Source organism: Marmota flaviventris, chromosome 4, assembly GCF_047511675.1.
Source record: "Marmota flaviventris isolate mMarFla1 chromosome 4, mMarFla1.hap1, whole genome shotgun sequence".
Taxonomy (NCBI): Eukaryota; Metazoa; Chordata; class Mammalia; order Rodentia; family Sciuridae; genus Marmota; species Marmota flaviventris.
Genome location: NC_092501.1, coordinates 140,692,425 through 140,713,680, shown reverse-complemented (window position 1 = coordinate 140,713,680; position 21,256 = coordinate 140,692,425). Strand labels below are relative to the sequence as shown.

Here is a 21,256-nt window from a genome sequence, read left to right as displayed (position 1 = left end):
GCACCGCTTCACACCCTGAAAAATTAATGAGGATTTCACAGAGCTTTTGCTCAGGTGGGCTGTGCCTATGAATATATACTCAGTTGGAAATAAAAAAAATTTCAATATGCTTATTAACTCATTTAAAATTATTAATAATAAACCTATCACATTAACATGCTGTATTTTAATGAAAATTGCATTTTATAAGAGGAAACAATTAGTGAGGATGGCACCATTGTTTTATACCTTTGTAAATCCCTTCAATGTCTGGTTTAATAGAAGACAAATGGATTCTCACATCTGTGTCTTTGTTCTATCTGTTGGGATAATAAATAAATGAAGAAAATCCAGCCTCACACATATAAGCAGTTCATAAAGGGAGTTAAAAATATTTTAAAAGTCTTCTCATATAGTTGGGGACATTCTTTGATATTAACCCAAAATTTGGGACAATTGAGAGTTTAGTAAAGGTTTGTTGCAATGTGGAATTTAAAATCATATTGGTTTTTGTACTTACATTAAAATCCACTATCTATCTTAAACTTTGAATGAAAATTTTACCCATGCCTGCTTTTGCAACATCATCCCTAGGTCATCTGGACAAAATTCCACTGAAGTATGCAGATCTTCCAAATATGGATGCACTGCCTTACACAATATCTGGGGGAAAAACCATACTTGTTAACACCACCATTCATCCTGGAAGCTGTTAAGCTCACAGCAGCAGATACAATGTTTCAAAATTCTAATTTTATGTGAAAGTTTGAATTTTATCCTTGGCAATGTATTATATCAGTTGTTTCTTTGAAGTGACAGGCTCACTTTGCCTTAGACTTGAGAAAATGTTTGCCCAGATTCTAAGCCTGAATGACAATAGTTTGTTGGCTTTTCTATCAATCAAACATGGTGTTCCCTGAACTAAGCAACTGGTTTGGCTAGCAACTCAAGCAAACTCAGGTGTGTTCTTGACACAATATCTTACTATGATATGCATAATTGCCTTTATGCTTACCCCTCAATTCATCATGTAAATTATAAAAATGATGCATATTCAAGGATGTAATAAACAGTAAAATTTTCACTGCTTCATCCTGGACCCTCTTAAGTAAATCCCCTCTCCCTGATGCAGGTATGGTTTGGTGTCCTACCTTGATTAATGCTGTGACTCTAGATAGCATTTGTATCCATAATTGCTTTTGTACCATTTGTAGAAATTTCACAGACAGAAAAAAAGCATGAAACATTTTAGTATTGCTATAAAAACAGTTTTGACCTTGCAAACCTGGAGAGTCTCAGAGACCCTCTAATAGAATTGTGAAGCTACTTGACCTCGCTAAAATAAGGATGATACTAATAAAACTATTTTGGAGAGTTAAATGAAAGATTACCTAACAGGAAAGAATGCATGCGAAGCACTTAGAACAGTGGCCTGTACATAATAGGTGCCCAGATTGTGGCTATTAATCTATTGATATTGTGAGGGTACAGGAATCATTTGTTCTACTAGTCAAGATAATAATCTTTCATTTTTCTCCACCAACCCTTTCCTCTGGCAGATCTCCATTTTAATTAATTGCTTCACGGGTCCCCTTCTGTGATCTCTCTCTTAGCTCCAGCCAGTATTGACGCACAAGTACAATTGGTTTGGCCTCTGTTGCACTTTGATGGTGATCTTTTCCTCCAATTCCCTCTTGCAACAATTTCCACTGTAGGCAGTTCTGGTTGTTGGTATTTGACCTGCCTGAAACTCAGTTTACTCATGTGTAAAGTGGGAGGCTGGGGCTGTAGCTCAGTGGCAAAGCGCTTTCCTGGTATGTGTGAGGCACCGGGTTCGATCCTCAGCTCCACATAAAAATTAACGAATAAAATAAAGGCATTCTGCCTGTCTACAACTATAAAAATTAAAAAAAAAAACAACTATTCATCTTATTAATGTGTAAAGTGGGAATAAGAACAGTTCTTTTATGTTTGTATGTTGAGTAGGCTTGAATGTAGAATATAGCAGTGCTTAGTTAGAGCATGCATTTCTTGTATTTTTTTTTTAATCCAGTCTTTTTTCTTTTGTTCCCCCTCTCGAATCTATCAGAACATTACCATCAAATTAGCCATTAATTTATTAAATCACAACATACATGAACTGGGTGCTTATCCTGTGAATTCATCACGTGTTGAAATATTCTTTATTTCTCCATGAGGGTCACAGGTAGGTCACAAGATAGGCCTCAAGGGCTACAGTCTTGGAGTGGAGGATGGGTTGTTACCTGCTGAAACATTCTCCCTGTCTCTCCACGGCTCTCACTGCCCACATTGAAGATCAGTCTGCTGACTGTGCACCTGAGGTCCTCCTCTATGGGGATTAAGCTGCTTCCCCATGGACAGCAACCAGAACTCTTCCTGTCTCTGAACAATTCCACCTCCCAGCTTCCACATCAAACCCCACCTGTCCCTTTTGCAAGGAATGCCTTTCTCCATCTGCCAACAGCCTGTCTGCAACTGTCCCTTCTCTGTTGCTGCCTTCTCTAGCCCTCTGATGGATGTACTTTCTAACTTTGTTCCTAGGCTTCTTAGGGCACTGATCTGAAACATCTCTCAAAAGCTCATTGAGGTTTGGTACCCAATGCAGCAATGTTCAGAGGTGGAGCTTTTAGGAAAGGATTGAATCATGAGGGTTCTAACTTCATCAGGGGATTAATCCATTGATGAAGTTATTTTTACTTTGGGGAGGTGGTAGAAACTGTAGGTGGTGGGACCTAGTTGAAGGGAGTGTTTCCTTTGGGCTCATGCCTTTGGAGATTTTATCTTGTCTTTGATCCTTTGTGTTTGTTCTCTCTCTCTCTCTCTCTCTCCTTCTCAACCACTATGAGATGAGTGTCTTTGCCATGATGCTTGTCATAGACCCAGAAACAATAGAGACAGCAATCATCAATGAAGCCTTTGAAACTATGTGCCAAAATAACTCTTTCCTCCTTTAAGTCATTTTCCTCAGGTGTTTTATCACAGCAATGACAAGCTGATTAACACAGGGATATATATGTTTATGTACATGTTGGCCCTCCTAACTAGACATGATAGCTCCTAGGAAAGTGTAATTTCTTCCTAACCCTGTGTCATAGGAAGGTCTCACACACGCAGTTCCTTGGTGACATTTGTCCATGGATATACAAAAAGAGTTTTTATTTATTTTGTTAAGTGTATTAACAAGGATCCTACATCTGAAAGCAACTGTTGTAAAATAAATAATTACTTATTAGCAATAGCACCAAAAACACCCATAGGTTTTGTGTCAGCTGTTGAGAGGTCATGCCCCACACTTCTCTTCTTGACAAAGTCACATGCAGACAGTTCCTTCCTATTGCTTTGTTGATATACCTGCTCTGAGTGATTTCTTATCTTCAAGAAGATGCCTGACTCTAGAGGAGAGACCAAAATAGCCAAGTAGATCATCTACTTCTGACTATAAGCTTCTAGGCGATAGTTTCTTCTCATAGAGGGGCTGCACACTATTCACTGTCTTTCAAAGAATGGAAAACCAAATTTTGATGAATTCAGGTTTCTGGGCTTGTCCCGAAGGCCTGCTATGGTGGTGTAACCTGTGTTTTATTTCCTGGACTTGGTTCAGGGTTGATAGTCTGGAAGTTCCTCAGTTAAGCCTCAGTTAATCTTAGTTGAAAATCTGATTCGACAATGGGTTTTGCCTATAATTTCTTTCATTTTTTTTTTAAAGAAAGAGTGAGAGAGAGAAAGAGTGAGAGAGGGAGATAGAGAGAGAATTTTAATATTTATTTTTTTTTTAGTATTTGGCAGACACAACATCTTTGTCTGTATGTGGTGCTGAGGATCGAACCCGGGCCGCACGCATGCCAACCAAGCGCGCTACTGCTTGAGCCACATCCCCAGCCCCTGCCTATAATTTCTTAATAGCTTTGGAAGCAAAATGAACCAAGCTCCTTGAAGTCACTGAAGACACTCCTTTAAGTCATCAAATTATTTTTCTCAGCACCTGCAGGAGGTTATGAAACCTGGATTTGCTAGGAGTGATAGGAGTTTTGGCTTGGTCTCTTTTCTTCCTATCTCACTCTTCCTCTATGGAAGATAAAGATCCCCCTGTTTCCTTAAAGGTTAATGCATAAGGTAAAATGATCGGTTACTCTCCTGTTGTCCAGGGTGCAAATTCTGGGGGTGAGGGGATGGTTAGCCCAGGGTTGAAGTTCTGCATTGTGGGTCTGGTATCATAATGACTTGCCGGGTTTCTGTTCTTGAAACTAAAAGGCTCAGGGGTCACTCCAGATAAACTGGGCTAAGTGGGCAGCATGAAATAACCACGCAAGAGACACAAATAACTTTTTCTTTGGGGTCGCTGTGATGGCTCCTCTGACCTTAAGAGTCCGCAGAAAGAGAGAGAGCAAGAGCATGCGCTGACCCCTTTTATTGAGGAGAAGCTATTCAAATGAGGCAAGGGGTCAGGTTTCAGGGGGCTGAATATCTTCATGATGTCCACTGTCAGCAGGTTGACTGACAACTGGGTAGGCCACACCCAAGGGCACAGTAAGAGAAGGGGACACACACAAGGCACTTCCTTGGAAGATTCTATCCTAAACAGGGCAAGGGGTTATATTACAAAGGAACAGGCGAGTGTAGCCTCACCCATGGGGCTGTAGCAATATACACCCATGCACGAGACAACGACCTTGGAACCCAAGAAGGGTGGGAAAAGTTCTGCCACATTTCTGCAACTGAGCGCCTCAGCATCCAGCCAGGGAGTGTACTCAGTCATGTGTAAGGTTGGTCTCCCACAATGACCTTAAGCTCTAGGAAGACAGTTTTAGGCAATCTATTCCACTGTCAGACTCTAGGCCTAATTTTAGATTTGGGAAACAATCCCCAAGATCACTTGTAATTTATAAAACCACTCCCCACTGTGGGAGGAGAATGGTTCTCCTGGAATGTCTCTATTTCTAATTTGCTTTAAGTCTGAAACTAAGTGACAAGGTCCCGAGAGGGTGGGAGAGTTGGAACCAGGTTCTCGGTCTTTGTTACAATGGGAATAGGATGCACAGGGTGCTCCTTCCAAGTCACAGGTGGGAGCCAACCAAGAAGCCACTCTGCTGCCCCTCCCCCATCCCACTGTGCTGCTTTGGGCTGATTTGCCATATGCTTACTGGGCCTGTGCCTGGAACTGGATCCCTTCATTTTTTTTTTCAGCCCAGACACCCACTATCTCTCCTTGAAGACCTTGCACTAAAGTCACTTCTACTTTTCTGATCCATTCCAAAGCACCTGATAGACTCATTTTTCTTCTTTGTGTTCCAAAGTGTTCCCATCCACCTGTGCTATAGCATTTACTGCACAGCAGTAAAAAGTCAGTTATGAACATTTTCTCTCCCCAAATGGACTATGAGTTCTGAGGCTCAGTATCATGTTTTGCACTTCTCTCTACCTGCCCCACAGCCTGTCAATGGGCATGTCAACCAGGAGTTCACCATCAGTTGATTGACTGGAGTTCTGCCTTTTGGGCCCAAAGTAAATTTGTTATAAAGACAGAAACCATCCATATGGAACTTGATAATTAGATTATTTGGCTCTCAATGACATAATGAATATGTCTTTATGTTCTCCTTTTGCATTTATAAAATTACTTTAAAAGCTGCGAGGTTGATTTGATTATGTTACTTCAGGGTTCCCCCAAAGAGGCAGCAGCCTGTTTCCTCCACTGTCTGGGAAGTGGTGCATTCCCAGGAGCCAGCGAGGGGACACACCTGGGATTAAGGTGAATAAACCACAAGAAGACAGCTATAGTCTGCTCTTCTTCATATCCCAATCTTAAGAATTGATGAGATTTAGTTTTTCCTACCGAAAGTTGTCCCTTCACAGTTGGGTGTTACAGGCAAGCGTGCCTTATTGTGTAACTGTTAATGTTCTCATGAGCATGTCTGCTCCAGGAAACTCCCTTAACTTGTGATAGGGGAGAGAACTCCCAGCACGTCCATTTATCATATGCCTAGAGTAACTGGGAAGTGATCCTTTTTCAAACATGAGTTACAGAGCTTCCTAATGTGCCGTTTATCAATGTCTACTGTGGAAGGGGAGAACACAGGGTAAGTTTATTACTTAAAGAATGTGCTCTCTGTTGTCCTTAGAGCCCAATATCCCACACCTTGTTCTAGAACATAATGATGCTGAATCTTGATGAATATTGATGAAAACATTGATTAAGTTCCTAGAGTTACTTGCTACCAAACATGGAATAGGCGTTTAGATTGGCTTTACTTTTAGGCTTCTGTGTCTACCTAAACACATCTTGGTTAAATGTTTAATATCTAACGTAGGCAAGGGATATTTCCTCAGATGAAAGCTCAACCACTTTGAAGTTGGAAACAATCTAGAACTCTGAACTAGGCAAATTGGGTTTTAGAATTTCTCTGCCACTTCTCAAGAAGGAAAAAAAGGACCAAAGCTTCACTAAAAAACAAAATGGAGGGCTGAGATTTTGGCTCAGTGGTAGAAAACTTGCCTGGCACATGTGAGGCACTGGGTTCAATCTTCAGTACCAAATAAAATAAACAAAATTAACACATCGTGTCTATATATAACTAAATACATATATAATTTTTTTTTCTTTTTTAAGGAAAGAGTCCTACATTTCTTTCCCCTCCCATCAAAATGTTACTTACATGGGGCTACAAACCTTGGCTGAGTGGGAAAGAATGTCACTACTTGCATTCACATGAAATAGTTAACACAGGAAATACTTCCCGCTTTAAGGAGTCAATATAAACAAAAAACTCATTGCCTCCAGATTTCCTTTTCAAAAAGCTGGTAGCAGTGTGTGCCTGTGGTATGAGTATGTGGGAGGCTAAGGTGGAAGGATCACTTGAACCCAGAAGTTCAAGACCAGCCTGGGCAAATTAGTGAGACCCCCAACTCAGAAACAAACCAAACCCAAACAAAAACCCAACAGCTGTTGTGTGGACAGATGAGAATTTCAAGCTAAACTCCCTCATGCCACTCAAGCTTATGGGTTCACCTCAACAAATATTCATTTACCACCTACTTCTTTATCTCCCTCACATCCTACTTATACCCCTGGGTCCCAGGCCCTCATTAATGTTGAACAAGGGTGAATGTTGAGGTTTGTGGAGAAGAGACTCGGGTTAGTAGGTACTTAGTGGAGTGGCAGACACATAGAAGATGTCTGAAACATATGATCAAATATGAATGACCATATGGACAATACCTCCAGGAGGTCAAGGTCTAAACATAGGCCAGGGGAGTGCCCTTGGAGACACATGAGAGAAAGTTTGGGGGAGGCCCTAGGGTTAAAGGGGGATTCCTAGTTCTTCATTGTAACTGTTTTCCTTCTTCAGTTCACCATACAACGTAACTGGGTCAGCCCCCTGTTAGGACTATGACTCTTCTAGCAGGGAAGGGAGACACTTGATAGTCCTTTGGAGACAGAGGGACTCCCTCATTGAGGTTTTCTGACAGATGTCATTCCCCTGCTCTGTATTCCAGTTTATTTTCATCAGATGTTTCTTGAGAGCCACAGCCGAAGCAGCCTCAGCAAACTTCCAGCTGATTGGCTCCTCTGCGGTGACGCTTATTGGGTTGTTTTCCCGCCCTTTCAGATCATGGACCTGCTCATTGGGGGACTCTTTTAGCTCCGCCCATGCAGGCAAGCCAATCGGCCTCAAGGGCGGGAAGGCAGCCGATTGAGAGGCTCCCGGAAGAGCCCCGCAGTTGGGCTCTGAGGGAGTTCCTGTAGAGCTTGCGTGGTATGGCATAGTTCCTTCCTGCTTGACAAGTGGCTTGTGAATTGTGCCCAGCCAGACTGTGGCAGATGTTTTGAATAAAATCATACCCTTTCTCTTTCATGATGGTGAACGTTTAAAATCACAGTCACGGAAAATCACCTTTACACAAACATCTTTTAAAAGCAAACTCCAGGCCCCAGCCAGTGGTCAAATTCCAGTTTTAAAAAGGTTATTAAGTAAAATAGTCGATCTGATTAAAAACACTTTCATCGAAGCACAACATTGCTGCCAACAATATTAAGAGTTGAATCATTGATTTTTTTTTTTAAACAGCAGATAGTCCATTAGCAAGGAAGAAAAGAAAAAAAAAGAAAAGAAGAGTGATTCCTCCTTCACTTTTGGTGTAACAGGGTGAAAATAGTGACCTACTGTTGGGGACCCAAGCAAGAGGATGGCTAAGTGTGGGAGGGCGAGAAGGCAGAGGAAGGGGCCTGGTCTGGGGGCTGTTGGGGAGAAGGGACGGTAGCCAGAGGCAGCAGAGGTGAGACGCCTATGGGAGCAAAGGGGCCCCTTGTGCCCGCAGCCCGTCGGGCGCACGGTGGCCACAGCCGCAGGGGCGCTCACCGGGGTGCTGCCGCTCCCGGCCACCAGAGGGCGCGGCCGGAGCCGGCGCGGCGGAGCCGGAGAAGGGAGGAGGGGAGCCGGTGGAGAAGGGTCAGCGGCGGCGGCAGGGCGGCGGCAGCGGCGCAGCTCTGCTCCCAGTGCGTCTCGGTCCCCGCGACCAGGCAGGTCGCTTAGCCCCAGCGACCGGGATGCAGCCGCCAGCCTGCCGAGTCCGCCGCCTCGCGTCCCCCGCGCTGCTGGCGCTCCTCGCGTGCTCCGCTGGTAAGTAGCGGGCGGCCCGGGTGCGCGCGGGCGAGGCTTGGGGCTCCTCGGGCGCAGCTGCCCGAGCCCGGATGAGCCCCGCGAGGGAGGTGCTGGGTGGCCCAGCCTTGCCCCGCTGGTTTCCGCGTCCCGCTGCCCCGTCCTCGCCGCGCCGCCTCTCAGCAGCGCCATCTCCCGGCGCCCAGGCGGGACCCGGGGCGTGCCCGCCCGGTGCCTTTCTGTCCCGGGTCCCCGCCGCCCCTGCCGGGCCCCAGACTCGCGTCTCCCCGCCTCCTTCCGCCTGGAACAGGCGGGCTGGCGGGCGGCCGAGCCGCCGGGGCGCAGCGCCCACCCCCACAGGAAGCCGAGGGGAGCTGTGCAACTGCGAGAAACTTTGAAAGAGGTTGGCTGCGGCCCCTCCCCCCGAGTCCCGCCGCTGTTCGCCAGTCCCGAGCCCTGAGCGTCCGCGCTGTGCCCTCGCTGCGCCCTCGCTGCGCCCGCGTGGGATGCCAGGCGGCAGCTGCCCCGCGCGCACTCCGCGACCCGGCGTCCCTCCCTCTGCGCGGCCTCGGACTTGCCCTGGCTCGCTAGGACGTGTGGCCAACTTGGCACCCTCCCTACTCTGATTCTGGGAGGGAGGACGGGGCGCCGGGCCGGGCCTCGGTGTGAGCGGGAGTGGTGTGGGGACACCATGGGGAAGCTTTCTGAAGTCTGGGATCTTCGCTGGGCAAATTAGAAAACCCGTCTGAAAACAATGCTCTCCGACTCTCCTGCTGTGGTAGAGGTTTTCTCAGAGCGCAGGAAAGGATAGCAGATAATTCTGCAACATTTCTTAGCGGCTCCTCTGGGATTCCAAGATGTTGATTGTCACTGGGGTGTGGGCCCCCCATGCTGGGAGAGGTGACCTTGACTGGCATCAGCCAACTGATCCATAGGAGACAAGTCCTCCTGGTATGCCAGGGCAAGGACCCTAGGAGCATAAAGAAACCCTGGGCCCAGGAACCAGTGCAGGGAGCAACGCCCACAGGACAGGTGGGAACCTGGGTTCAAGAGGTAGACCTGCTCCTAAGTGGCAGAAAGGGAGACTGATCACTGCCCAGGTAGTGTTGATTGTGCAAGATGAAACTGCAACTCTAAGGTACTGGGCCGCGGGCTGAAGACATGTTTGAATTCGAGTAAATGGGGACCAAATGAGATGGGCAGAACCTGAAGCAAGTGGAGAGTCCTGATCCTTGGTTCCCAGGCGATCCTCATATGGCTTAGGGCAGCTCTAGATCGCCTCTACCGGCCTGCTCTGGCTCGGGAGTTTATGCTGACCTGCCATTGTTAAGAGGCATTCCCGCTAGGAAAACAGCTGGAAATGGACAGAGCAGTTGCTCGCCCCTTCCCCATTCCCTTTTTTGCTTGTGATTGTCATCTTTTGGGGGAGGAAATAGGTGATAAACAGAGTTAGGTCACCCCCCCCCCTAGAGTGTATGGTAAAGAATTTAAAGGGGGGGGGGTACTCTGGAGATTATGGAACTAAATTGACTCCCGGAGAACTTCAGACCTTCTGTGAAATAGATTGGCCTTCATTTGGAGTAAGTGGGCCCTCTGAGGGATCACTAGGTAAAGAGCTACATGAGCAGGTGCCCACATTAGTTTGAGATCAGAGAGAAGAAAAAGTGTCACTTTTAAATCCAAGCTGCTGTGGGACATAAATGGCGGTTTTATCTATTCTTGTGCTCTGGGATTCTGCCAAGTTCCTTCCTAATGCTAGAAAATAGGAGAGGCAAATGGAGGGGATCTGGAAAGGCCGGGTAGACCAGGTCCTGGACATTTTAAGGATGCTCAGGAGGTCTGCATTCTGCCTTGGAACAATTTAGGTGTTGCCCCAAGCCACAGAGGTTAGCTCTGTAATTTTCTGCAAATGCCTGATAGGAGAGTCTGATGGGCCCAGGAATATCAGGGATGCTCTACCTCCTGAAGTGTTTTTCTCTTTGCTGCAGTTGGGCACAAGGTGGGATTGAGCCCTGACTCAGAAACACAAGACTATACGCAGGAGAGCGGGATGGGGAAAAGTGCAAGAAACCACCAGTTTGGTGGTGGTGGTGGAGGGTTGCACCTTTACATTAAAACAAAAACAAACAAAAAACTCTAGAGAAAGAGGGTGATGGCAGGGGGGAAAACACTGAAATTCCCCCAGATAGCTCTCTGGGGCTAAAGTTAAAATATTAAAAAGAGTCCTAAGATACAAGGGAAAAGAAGCCATGAGATGATAGACACTGTTGTTTTATTTGGACTCAGGAAGCTATCCTAAAGCCTTCACTATTTCTGGCTCAAACTTTAGGCCTCCTCAAGGCCCAGACTCCCTGACTTCTGCCTCTGGAAATGATGCCAACAGTAGGGCAGAGGTGGGATCTGAGCCAGCTGCAGTGGCTCCCGCTTCTCCACTGCTCTGTCTCCTTTACTATCCAAGTTAAGGAAGGAGTTAAAACAATGCCAAAAGGATATTCAGATTTTATTTTCTGGGGAGGCGCTAGAAATGAATTGGAGAACAACAAAGGCAGTTTGGGAGTAATTATGGCCATATCATTTTTTCCTTCAAAACCTCTGTCTTGAGCTCATGGTTTCTGTGTTGCAATCACACTTGGTCCTGTGCATCTAAATTTATACTGTTTTGCTCCGATCAGTCTTGTTTTGTCCAACTTGAGTTTTTAGTCCTTTGTCTTTCCTTCTGTCTTTATTCAGAGATCAATTATTCAAGGAGAAGCTGTAAAATCTTTGTTTCCTGTTAGTTTTTATGTTTATTTCTGTGCATCTGTGTACTATATGTTGTGTCTGTATATAATATCTATCATGTACACTGTATCAAAATTGGTTTATAGATAAATGAGTACTCATAAATTTAGTAAATGGATCCAAATGTTTTTTAGTTCACATGACTTAAACATTTCAGAAAAAGTTCAATTTAAATTGGCTGAACAGGTAAGAATAAAGATGTCTTTAAGATTACTAACCCACATGTTTTTCTAGGTGGTCAAGCAATCAATAGTGTTGCTTTCTACAAGATGTTTATAGTCTAATATCCATTGCTTCTAGAATTTTTCTTTAGCAGAAACTGATGGCATGTACCTGTAAACTACACTTGTCTGATAGCTTGGTTTTCATGAGTAACCTAAAGTTAACAATTAAAAATGAGTAAACTAGATTAAACATAAATGGGATTAGTTTTCATAAATGTGTTTGTTAGAGGAGACATTTGATCAATTTTCAAAATTAAAATACTAAAACATCAATTGCTAAATATTAATTCAGGTACTCTTCTTAAATTCCATAAGATAATATATACTTTAGTATTATATTGTTTTTATAGATTGGTAAATGAAAAAAAGGGGGAATTTCATATTGCTTTGTTTCTGCATCTTCACTAAAGCAAGGTTACTAAAGGATAAGATTCTAATACATGTAATTCTATGTGCAAAGAGTACAAAAGGTTTCAGCTGTGTTTAATTAAAGTACTGCAAAAAGCATATAAAGTATTTCATGCTATTAAAATGGAGTAATTTGTCTAAATTTAGAAATTTCATAAGGATTGTTCCAAAATGTAAATTTAAGAGTCAGCAACTAAAAAGATATAAAAGGTATGGAAATACATTTTAGTGTAAAAATGTTTCTGGAGGAAAAAATATTTCATGAGGTGAAATAAACAAGTCATAAAATGTCCAAGTAAGTTATGCAAGGATTTTGGAGATGAATCTCAAAAAAATTGTGTGTGGTTAAGTTGGCTGTTATGAACATGATCAGTTAATATATTTAAGGGTTTTTCTTGAGGTCAAATATTAATGTACTAACAGAAACCAGAATTTAATTCTGTATGTGTTAAAGTAATAAGGGTTTCTTAAAACATTGGTCTGGTCTTATCTAGCAGGATAATTTTTTGTGTCTTTTAGGTTCTATTATTTAGGAGAGATAGTCTTAGAGGAATTAGGGGTTGTACAAATCAAATTGAATATACAACTAATTTTTAGATTATTACACTACATTGAACATTCTATTTTTTTAAAACTTAAACTTGGTTAATCTGAGGACATCAATGTAATTGTGATTCTGTTACTAGCTTCTTTATATATCAGATATATTTATGTCCTCCAAGTATACAAGTCTTTTTTACAGCATTTTACTAAGCTGGTGTTCTCTAAAATAAAGTCTATAATAATAGTTTCTTTTAGGCTTATTTAAAAAATAACAAATTTAGTTATTTATTTATATCTCTATTTTATATTCAGATAAAAATGACTATCATAATAATTATACATGTATATAATTTTCTGATACTCCTTACACTGGGATGGGAATTTAATGTATTTTTAGAAGATAATAAGGAGAGCCTGGTTTGTTTAATTGTTGACAGTATGAAACATAAGACATTTTGCCACTTTTCCCAAAAAGAAAGTTGGGAGCTCTCTAATTGCTTTTTTTTTTTAAAAAATTATTATTATTATTATTCATGTTCCTGATAAGATGATACATTGTGTTAATTGATATTCATATAATCTCAGGAAATAATATATAAAAACTTTATAAAATGACATCTAAGAAATAAAACACTTTCCTTGTCAAGAGGCCACCTCATCTGTGTTAAGACTCTGCCTCTTACCTTATAAGTACATGTTAGAACAACTCCAAAGAGGGCTAAATTTAACTTTATTTAAAGTTAAGTTCAAAAGATAGATTTTTTTGTTGTTAAGATTACTGTGATCTCAAAATAAATAAGGGATGTAATATATAACTAAGTAAAGGTTTGACATTATAAAAATTATGCTTCTTGGTTTATAGCTATTATACAAACTACATGTTTTTGTTCTTGTCAATTTCATTATGTATTTTCCTTGTAAACTTTATAACTGCTGTTAGTGGTTTACAGAAGTACATCTTTTAATATAACAATCTGAGTTATTTGAGACAAAAAGTTATCAGATAGGATATAAGGCTCACTTCCAGCACTAACACTAGCCCCTATTAAATAGAAATGTTAAGTAACTATAAAATCATAGACATTAATAGTACTCCTACTCTAGGACTGGTAAAATTGGCCTGCTAGGTGTTTAAAACCAAAATTTGGAGACTAAAGTTAATGAAATAAAGGTCAAGAAAAAAAAATAGCCAATATTTTGGCACTTACCCTTTAAGTCAACCAGAACCTAGAACAATGAGATCCTATTATTATTATTATTATTATTCCCAATAAAATGATACATTGTGTTAATTGATATTGGCCTTGCACTTCTGGTGAGTCACTCTGAACTCCTCATCAGGGAGACTGAGAGGACCCTAGAGAACAAGAAGCCAACCAATGCACATGCTGCAAAGAAGAGGGTCATTGGAGAGGGGAATGTCCCTAATGTTTCCAAGGGAAGCCAAATGTAGTCAGCAAGACCCTCATCTATTCTGGCAGATGGCACAAATGGTAGAAGAAACTAGAGGAGGTCAGAGGCTTCTCACTCATCCCCAAGAGTAACCCCCTGAGGAATCTCAGCTGATTTTTCACAGTAGATAGGAACAAGGTCAATTCTGACCAACTTGGTCTTAAACACCTAGTAGGAAAATTATAACCAAAGTATAGCCATACATGGGCTGGTGTTCATGGCTAAGGAGGTATAACTGGTGCAAAGGGGTTAGAGATCACCTGGAAGTTACAACTAAGCAAACTGTGTCAGGAAACCCACCCTTACTGGATCAAGTGTTGCCAATTATCTTGTTAATGCTTAGGTCTAGCCATACTAGATAGACAGGATTCTCCCCTTATGAGATTCTTTCTGGACCTCCTCCTCCTATCATAAGAGATATACAAGAAGCTCTTTTAAATATTGGAACACATTACTCTGAGGTAGCAGAGGCAGGCTCTAGATTCAGCCTTGACCACTATACACCATTGGGTTAGGGAAAAGCTACTTGTGAGCCTGACCACAGATGCCTGCTGTTTAAACCAGGAGATGCTATTTGGGTAAAAGAGTGGAATGTCCAACCCCTAAAGCCTCTTTGGAGGAGTCTGCTCACCATCATTTTGTGCCGCAGTCTGGCTGCAGCAAAATAACCGGGGGGTGACGAACAACTTGTGTACGTTGATACAGCAGGATTAGGAGCCATTTATTGTAGGACAGGAGGGGTATTTATACATTCCACACAGCTTATCTTAGTTAACATAAACTAGATACAGCAGTCAACCAACAAGGAATCTCCACACTTAATGGCTTGCTGGCGTTACTTCACAAACCACTCCCTCTGGCAGAATGCCAGACGCCATCTTGACTTGTTTACAGCCCCTAACATTTCCCCCTTTTGTTTAATTTAAATAACGACCATAGTGGTTTTTACACAAACACCACAAACAATCTGCTACAAGCAGAAGGGGAGAATACAAAATGCCATAATAACAAGCCAATTGATGGCTCCATGCAAGAAGCCCTTGGAAAAATTATACCAGCAATGACACCGTTAGCAAAGATACCAAGTTACAATTTGTTGTAGATTACAGTTTGTTGTCTCAGTCCAGGTAAAGCAGTGTCTCAATAGACTAACTCACAGTCCAGGTAAATCACAGTCCAGGTAAGTTCACAGTCCAGGTAAGTTCTGCAGGCAGCTAGCTTGATCCGAAATCTCCGGTTCTCAGCAACACTGGAAATTCTTCCACCTTCATCTTCACTGGCAGTGGGACGAAGGCAGGAACTCTGGATAGCTAAAGAAAATCCTGTAGTATTCCAGCAGGCACTAAGAAAACAACCTTCTGAACAATTTAGTACATTATATCAAGGTTTTTTACATTTGAAATAAGCCTTAATGGTGCTCATTACTCATTAGCTTCCTGGTGTGGGAGAACCATTGTAGCTTAGTTATTGGCATTGAAAATGACCAAACATCAGGGAGTGTCTTTTGTTGGCTGTAGCATCCCGGGCAGCCCCAGATGGCCCAGGGGAGAGTCCCGGTCTCAAACTGCTTCCGGCACAGGGAGCAAGAGCCTGTGAGACTGTGCCTCCGGGTCAGGTTTGGATTTGGGTTCTCGCAGTGGTGTCCCACTCCCCGGGAGGGGGTGGGGGGGAAGAGCCCGCTGCTGCTGCTTGGAAAGTCCTTGCTGCCCCATGACCAGCTTGTGCACGTGGCAGCTGCCACGCTGATTCACGCACCCTCCGGTAACGTAAAGTATTCAGTAATAGCCTTTTGCTGCAACTTTTTTCCTGATAATCCTTCCTTCTCTGAACTTTTTTCTTTCTGACTAGAGTTCCTGGGCTTCCGTCAACACATGCCCTAACTATTCTTGGTTCCACTGGGGTGCCTCTTTCCCTTATCAATTTACTTAACACCCCTTCCATATTTTCATCACAAAGACAATACAATACACTGAGACAAAACAAGACACAAACATACTGCATCAATCTTCTCCATTTTCTCAAAATGGTCATTTTTCCTCTCGCCCTATCTGCCTAGGGACGAGGAGATTTGCTCCTGTCCTATCTAGGGACGGGCAGCTTTTTTTTTCGTCACTTACCCCCGAGTGTCCCGGGGCTCCCCGTACGGGCCACCATCTGCCGCAGTCCGGCTGCAGCAAAATAACCCGGGGGTAACAAACAACTTGTGTACGTTGATACAGCAGGAGTGGGAGCCATTTATTGTAGGACAGGAGGGGTATTTATACATTCCACACAGCTTATCTTAGTTAACATAAACTAGATACAGCAGTCAACCAATAAGGAATCTCCACACTTAATGGCTCGCTGGCGTTACTTCACAAACCACTCCCTCTGGCAGAATGCCAGGCGCCATCTTGACTTGTTTACAGCCCCTAACAATTTTGTCCACCCCTACTGCAGTAAAAGTGGCCAATGTGGCCCCTTGGATTCACCACAGCAGAGTGCAACCAGCTTCTTATGATTGGGAGTACATTCCCAGTCCAGCTACACCATGTAAGTTGACCATCCAAAACAAGCAAGCTACACCCCGAGAGGCTCCCAAGGACTACAGCCCTGCTTTAGTCACTCTGGAAGCTGACTAATCTACGCATGGCAGAAGCTTGAGGAATCAACCGCTGGCTGGGATAAATGGACAAGTCTTATTTTCTATGTACAGTGAGGCTTTGGTGCTGCCCCCTGCCCCACCCCCACTTTATTCCTCTCCATTGTCACATTCTTAGCCTTAGTTTTCACTGTAGGATCAACAGCAACTGCTCCAGCCAGCTGGCACTGGGTTGAAAAGCTTCTATTAGCAGCCTCTCACCCGCTTTTGACAGGATGCTTTGTTACTCTTGGTTGTGTTTGATCTGGCTCCCGATTGTGGACTTGAGTCTCTTACCTTGTGACCCATGTCTTCATATGACTCAACAGGCCAAGTTGTAGCCACAATCCTACTTGATCATAACCATTTCTCCTACTAGGAAACTATCTCAGGAATCTGTAGGTTGGATAAAAAGGTCACCCACATCTCAGTCCAGACCTGTGAAAGGTTAGAATCCCAGGGAGTTATTTGGAGGATGGTTTTCAACTTTGGGAGGGGGGAATTCAAGAGTCTCCTAAGTATTGTGGTTTTTATGTTAGGGGGGTCTGCCTTCTCCTGCCTTGTCTGTTACCCCTGGTTATAAGATCTATTTCTAGTTTCATAGAGGCTCTGGTTAAAAGGAAAATGGTCATTTATGTCATGATGTTATGGAAATATAAACCATTAAACTCTTTGATCCTGAAAGGATCTTAGCATCAAAGTGGAAATTTGGTAGAGATTTTATCAGGGCGCAGAAAAAGATAACTTGGCACCATCAGTATGAATGTGAACCTTCCCCAACTCAGTTGCAACACTATTGCTACTCTGTAGTATAGAAAATAGAAGGCCTAACCTGAAATATGTACTACCTCACACGGGAAACAAAGAACTACTATGTAAAAGGAAACTGACAAGCACATATAAAGCTATACCTCTCTATGCTAAATTCTCAGCCTTTCGATGAGAATCCACTTAGCCTGTATTGGCACAAATAAACACTTCCTGCTGAATGCCCTGGTGTCCTGTGTCTCTGAGCGCGAATCCTGCTTCCACAATGTCCATTTCTTTTTCCAATCTCCTCACAAAGGCCTATAACCCCACCCTTTTCTCATAAAAGGATGTGGTAAAAGTCTTTTTTTTTTTTTTTTTAATCCTTTTTTTTTTTTTTTAAATCCTTATGATTGACTATGATGTGATTTGTTCAAGTTGAAAAGCTTGGCTGAGACAGTTATTTCCTTTCAGAGTGTTATAATGACACTGTCCTCTCAGGCTTGCTTGAGTTTCTAGGCTCTAAAAAGGCAGTAATTTCAAATTTTAGAATGTTGCAGTTGAGGAAGAAACCTAGCATTATTGCACACTGCTTTCGTTAGCCACTGGAACCTTGACAGTCTGTGTTTAATTGTATCGAAGTTCTCCAAATAGGGGCCTTATTTGCTGTTTCTGTACATCCCAGACATTTCTGTAGGTGCTCTGTAAGTGTGGGAAAATCGAATGACATTAGTTGGTAATTGTTCACACACATGATTAATTTGCCAACTCTGTAATTAAAGTTGTTAGGGCACCTTGGACAGAGAAGGCTGTAATTGATCATCTTTGGTGGAAGAAAGCATTGTTGGGTGGTAGCCCTAGGGAGAAGGGGAAGTTGAAGATTTACGAAATCGACTAGGTGACTGCTGGCTGTATCAGTTGGCTTATTGCCTGGAAGTTTGTAACTCACCAAATGAGTGGGTGGTAGCAGAAACTGGCATTCTATTTACAGCACTGCACTTAATAATGCTGTACTGGGGATATTATGCTTGTACATGATGCCTACAATGTATAGGCTGAAATGTACATTTGCATTTCTATGTGTAATCTTTTATTACCGTTAGGGGAATATTTGCACAGTCCAAACTTGATATTACACTGAAGGACATTCAGAATGAACTAAATGTCAACACATTTCTAGAGATGTCGATTAGCCTTGTGAAGTTGTCAGATAAGCACAATAAATAAGACATAAAACCCATTAAAAGGTCCCTGTGAGACATTTGGGCTTTGTGAACTGGCTTTCATGGGTTGGTAGAGACAGGAGGCTGTAGTCTCTGGGGTCGGAAGTAAAACATGACTATGTTTTATTGAGGTTTAGTTTGATGTTAAGGGAGGGATATTGAAACATATGAAAACAAAGAAACATATAAAGATATCATGAGTGGGGCCTGATGATTGCCTTAAAATTCTGCTAAAACAGTGTAATAAGAGTTCTGAGATGGGATCAATCCTGAAAGTTTATGAATACCTTAAATATTCCCTTACAAGATTGGTTCAGCTATGGATAGTTTCTTGACAGACTTAACATTTATTTAAAAATTTTTTGGCAGGGTGGTGCAGGGAGGTCAAGATAGCACACATCTGTAATCTCAATGTCTCGGGAGGCTGAGGCAGGAGGATTATGAGTTCAAAGGCAGCCTCAGCAATGGTGAGTGGCTGAGCAACTCAGGGAGACCCTGTCTTAAATGAAATACAAAATAGGGCTGGGATGTGGCTCAGTGGTTGAGTGCCCCTGAGTTCAATCCCCAATACCAAAAAAAAAAAAAAAAAAAGAAACATTTGTTTTAAATCCATATGCATATACAGACAAAATTCATAGTAACTTCTGTCCTAATGTCTGGCACCAGTTGGTGGAGTCAGATTTATTCAAGCCTTTTGGTCACTACTTATTTATTAGCTGAATGACTTTGAAAACTCATTTTTCTCATATAAAACTGAAGACATGTATTGGTTAGGAACCTGGAAACTTTTCTGTCTCTTATAGTTTTAAGAAAATGATTCCACAGTAGCAGAAACTGCTAATTGCCTACACAAGAGTCCTTTGAACCCTCTTTTCCTAACAAAACTCAATGGGATTATACTGAGGTTGAGGGGATGGTTAGAGGAATGGTGTCAGTGGTGGCAATTTTCAGTAGCTCTTGCAAATAGGGGTGTCTAGTGATGAATCCATAAAGATTATTGGATAGAACAATCCAGTAATCCTGCTCGAATGCAGGCCCTTTTTGCCATGTTTCATTCCCCCTTCTCCTTATTGCTTGTTCCATGGATCTGATGGCTGGAGCTGTGGAGGCCATGTTGTGGCTAGGAGGTGACCTTGAAGACAGAGGCAGGCAGTAGTAAGGATGATAGAATGGAAAGAGAAGAAGCCTGGGTGCCAGGAAGATGTGGAGCATCCTGTCAGTCCTGTCTATCACCTAATTGCAGTTTTGCCTTGTATAAGACTCTATGCAGCCAAACAGTCCTAATTGATACATCTGTGAAGAAGCTGATTCAAACCAATAAATAATAGGTATTAGCTTGTATCTTTCACATCCCTATCTCCTCTCGGTAGGAGCCAAGATTGTATTTCTTAGCGCCTGCCAAAATTAGGGATGATTTTTTGTTCTGAGCCAATTCTTGCTCAGATTCCTTTCATTGCAGCGAGTCAGAAGTTTTAAAACAGCAAGTCAGACCTAATTCCAGGCTGTGTGTGTGTGTGTGTGTGTGTGTGTGTGTGTTTTAAACCCTCCCTTTATCACTGAGGCAGTACACAGATATCACCAGTACCGATTTAATCTTACAGGTGCATTCCTTGTCATTCAGGACCCCCAAGTTAGCATAGCCTCCTTGGTCCTGAACTTGATCCATGGGGGTTTGCCTGCAGTTGACAGTCAACCTCCAGGGTACAAGGAGCATCTCCTGCAAGTGGGACAGGGGATAGAGAGAAGATGTTTGTACCCTTTTTAAAATTTCCTTGGAACTGAACATTTTGGGGCCCATAATAGAGCATGCCCTAATAATTAACCTCATTTGAAGCATCAAGGTCAAAGATTTTTGCTGCTGGTTAGATACATTGTAAGAAAATAAGCAATCATAATGTCTAGGCATAAAGATAGTACATATAAGGACTTTGCAACTGTTTTTCCTCTTGTAGCACTAGGTGCAATCTGCATTTGGCATTGTTCAGGTTCCTGCTTAAAAATAATGTACTGGAGTCCCCATAGGTTTACCCCACCTCTCCCACGATAAAGGAAAGTTGTGGTGAGTGTCAAACTCCTTGTGCCTAGTATTGATTGAGAGTCTCCCTTGCTGCCATGATTTCAAAGTATTGTTCACTAAGTGACTCCCGGAGAAACACCATTGTTATTGTACAGGCTCACTTGAATTGCTAGACAGTGTTGATTTCCAAACATTAAAAAGAATATTACAAGGAAAAACTACCCAAAGTTTGCTTCATTTATTAAAAAGTAATTGTTGAGGACCTACTAGGTGTCAAGCATTGGGATATTGCTGAAACAAGACGGATCTGCCTGTCTCCCCCCTTGTAGAGCTGGCAGTGTAGGAGGGAAGGTGACACCAAACAATAACTACATAGAAGCTCACTGTAGCTTCTGTGGAAGACACTTTGAGAACATGTTGCAGAAAGATCTATGGCTTTCAGCAAGTCTGGGGCAGGGGTTTTCTACTGAGAAAGATCTTGTACTCAGGGAACATTCATCAATGTCTGGAGACCTTTTGGATGTCATTGGATGGTGTGGCAGTGGTTGATGCTAGCATCCAGAGCCAGGGACGTAGCTGGGTGACCTACAATGCACAGGACAGCTGTGCCCCACCACCAAACAATTGATTATTGGGCCCCAAAT

At 42.7% G+C, this 21,256-nt stretch overlaps 1 protein-coding gene across 1 annotated transcript in view; it reads left to right on the top strand.

The window, feature by feature from the left end:
* The first annotated feature begins 8,420 nt into the window (after nucleotides 1-8,420).
* The window catches only part of B3glct (beta 3-glucosyltransferase), a 117,430-nt gene continuing 104,594 nt past the window's right edge, over nucleotides 8,421-21,256 (top strand). Inside the window, exon 1 of the mRNA XM_027928956.2 lies at nucleotides 8,421-8,618. Within this exon, the coding sequence (XP_027784757.2) occupies nucleotides 8,546-8,618 (73 nt within the window). The 5' untranslated portion in view covers nucleotides 8,421-8,545. The remainder of the gene's footprint in view (nucleotides 8,619-21,256) is intronic.